The sequence below is a fragment of the Coregonus lavaretus genome (genome assembly GCF_964263955.1).
Source record: "Coregonus lavaretus genome assembly, chromosome: 17".
NCBI lineage: Eukaryota > Metazoa > Chordata > Actinopteri > Salmoniformes > Salmonidae > Coregonus > Coregonus lavaretus.
This window is the reverse complement of record NC_140004.1, coordinates 28,166,539-28,169,118: the sequence shown is the minus strand read 5'-3', so window position 1 is coordinate 28,169,118 and position 2,580 is coordinate 28,166,539. Positions and strand designations below refer to the sequence as shown.

The window sequence follows — 2,580 nt, the reverse complement described above, 5'->3', positions numbered from 1 at the left end:
ATATGAACTGTAACTCAATACAACTTTTGAAATTGCTTCATGTTGCGTTTTACATTTTTGTTCAGTCTAGTTAGTCAGGCAGTAGTCAACAGTGAATCATTAGTACATTGATCTATTAGCCTGTCAAATACATCCACCTGTTCCTCTTTTGTTCTCTCCTCTCTCTGTGCTGCTCAGTAGCTGCTGCTGTTTTCTGATTATGTGTTATAATGCTGCTGACTATGAGTGTTTCTCTGTCTCTGGTCCTTTGTCTTCTAACACAGCCGACCTGTTTCATTTCACGCTGAAATGGACAAGCAATGATGTGAGAGTAATCTCAGTCATAACTCCCCTTTATTTGACTGCAGACACACGTTGGCAGGGAGGTTATATCAGACACAGGTTTGCAACGAAGCTACAGTGCAGTGCAGAGGGTAATAGGGTATTCTTGCAGTATTTGTGTGTGTGTAGCCTCTGGGTTTAGCTGACACATACACACACCATCAGTGAGTCTGGTCTGAGTCATCTGTGCTGAGTCGTGGGTTTTGATACTGATATCCACTGTATCTCTCCTCCGCTCCCCTGCCTATTCCTCTCCCTCTCCCTCTCACCCTCCCTCTCCCTCTTGTAGGACGGGGCATTCCTGATACGTCACAGTTCAGCCCAGAACGCCCGTCAGCCCTACACACTGGCTGTCCTATACAGACAGAAGGTCTATAACATCCCCATCCGCTTTCTGGAGGAGACTCACGGCTACGCCCTCGGAAAGGAGGGCAAAAAGAATGAGGAGGTGAAGAGGTGGGGGGAAGAGGGGGAAGAGAGAGAGAGAGAGAGAGAGAGAGCTAAAATAATGAATTGGTGGATGAGGATGAGGGAGGAGGAGAAGAGAGAGAGAGATAAGGAGAGGGGAAAAGACTGAGGACGCAGGAGGAAAGGAGGATTTGAAAAAAGAATGAAGAGGCCAGGTGAGCGAGGAGGGGATAGAGGGAGGATGTGGGAGGAACAGAGGATGTGTACAAAAGAGACTAAGGAATGCAACTTAGTATTATATTGTAACCTCTGCAATAACTACTGTAGTAACTCTCTGTCCCTCGCTACTCCCTCCCTCCCTCTCAGTTTTTCTGTAGTCTCCAGGAGATCATCTCTCACCACAAGAATAACCAGCTGCTGCTGATCGATAGCAAGAGTCAAGCGAAGCACACCACGTATCTCACTCACCCAGCTTGTCCATAAACTACATTACCCATAACCCACACAATGAATCTACACCAGCCCGTCCATAAAGTACATTAAATGCTACCATTAATAACTAAATACATTTGATGACTATTGAAGGTAGTACATTTATTTCCAAGTTATGTTCCTCACTCACATGTCCATTACAACCCCTCTTTTTTTGTTTTGTGATTAAAATGGCTAGAAGTGTATTACCGTAGATATGTGTACTGTATGTGTTTGAGTGTTTTAAAGTATGCTGTAATTATGCCTGTATGACCTTATCATTTATTTTTTTGGGGTAAAAAATCTGATTCATTTGGTAACACCTGAATAGAGTAGTGAGTAGTCTATGAAAATGTATATTCAATACTTCATCCTTGCTCCAACTCCATTTTATACAGTTTTGTTTCAGTGATGGTGGATTCACTTTTGGGTCTACACCTGTGTAAGTGTTGGTCATCTGTATGTTTCTATTTATATAATAATATAGACTGAAATGTTCTGACAGCCGGTCTGTGTTTTTTCATTCTGTTGTATTTGGAACACCACAGCATGAATAGCATTCTATTTCCCTCAAAGTTTAAGTTGTTTAGATCTCCAAAATTGCAAGGTTTCACCCTATTTCAAACCACCGAAATTGGACAATAATAGGCGTCTTGTAGTTGCATAACACAACTCCACTCACCAGTGAGCAGTTCGGAAATGTGGATTTGTTGCAGAAAATAAAAAACCTTGATGATAATGAAAGGATAGGTGAAGGATGAAGATGTAGATGCTGACTAGTTGAGGTGTGGTGGTAGCTATGTACACATACAAAGCATACTCTTACCTTGACTCATACAATATTTCAGTTCCTAACATATTTTCTCACTAGGCTCTTTTTAGCGGGTGGGGTTAAGGCATATTCCCGAATTCTCAGCACTGGAGTTTTAGAAATCGGAAGGGGAGGGGGCGCCTGTCACGTGCCTTTATTTCGAAGTTAGAAAAAATTAAGGGGGAAGGGGCTGCGGACGGGTACATTGAGGACATCGGATATTTCCCTCCTCTGCATTGGTATTTGTGGGAGAATCCTCTTGGCCGGCTGTAGGGCTTATAAATAGCAAATTTATTATTTTGTAGCATGCCGTAAGAAACATTTGAGCGCCATTCATTTTTGTTTTCTCTCAGAGCTTTCAAGTCTAATTGTTGTGGACTATTTTACTTAGCGGAAGCGTAGAGTTTTGATTCAGGAGTGTTGTTTGGGTGCTAGGCTACTGAAGGAGAGCAGCACTGAATTCGGGTGATATCAACGTAAGCCGGCGAGACGCCTATCATTGCACATTATATTTTACTTTTGGGAGCTTTTTGGGCACTTTTAATACAAGACAACATTAATTCCTCCTC

General features: G+C 42.5%; 1 protein-coding gene across 1 annotated transcript in view; it reads left to right on the top strand.

The window, feature by feature from the left end:
• The window catches only part of LOC311144360 (uncharacterized protein), a 12,342-nt gene extending 11,040 nt beyond the window's left edge, over window positions 1–1,302 (top strand). The window contains exons 12-14 of the mRNA XM_084180386.1: window positions 348–381; window positions 611–769; window positions 1,096–1,302. Coding sequence (XP_084036512.1) covers window positions 348–381; window positions 611–769; window positions 1,096–1,212 — 310 coding nt within the window. The 3' untranslated portion in view covers window positions 1,213–1,302. The remainder of the gene's footprint in view (window positions 1–347; window positions 382–610; window positions 770–1,095) is intronic.
• Window positions 1,303–2,580: the final 1,278 nt, after the last annotated feature.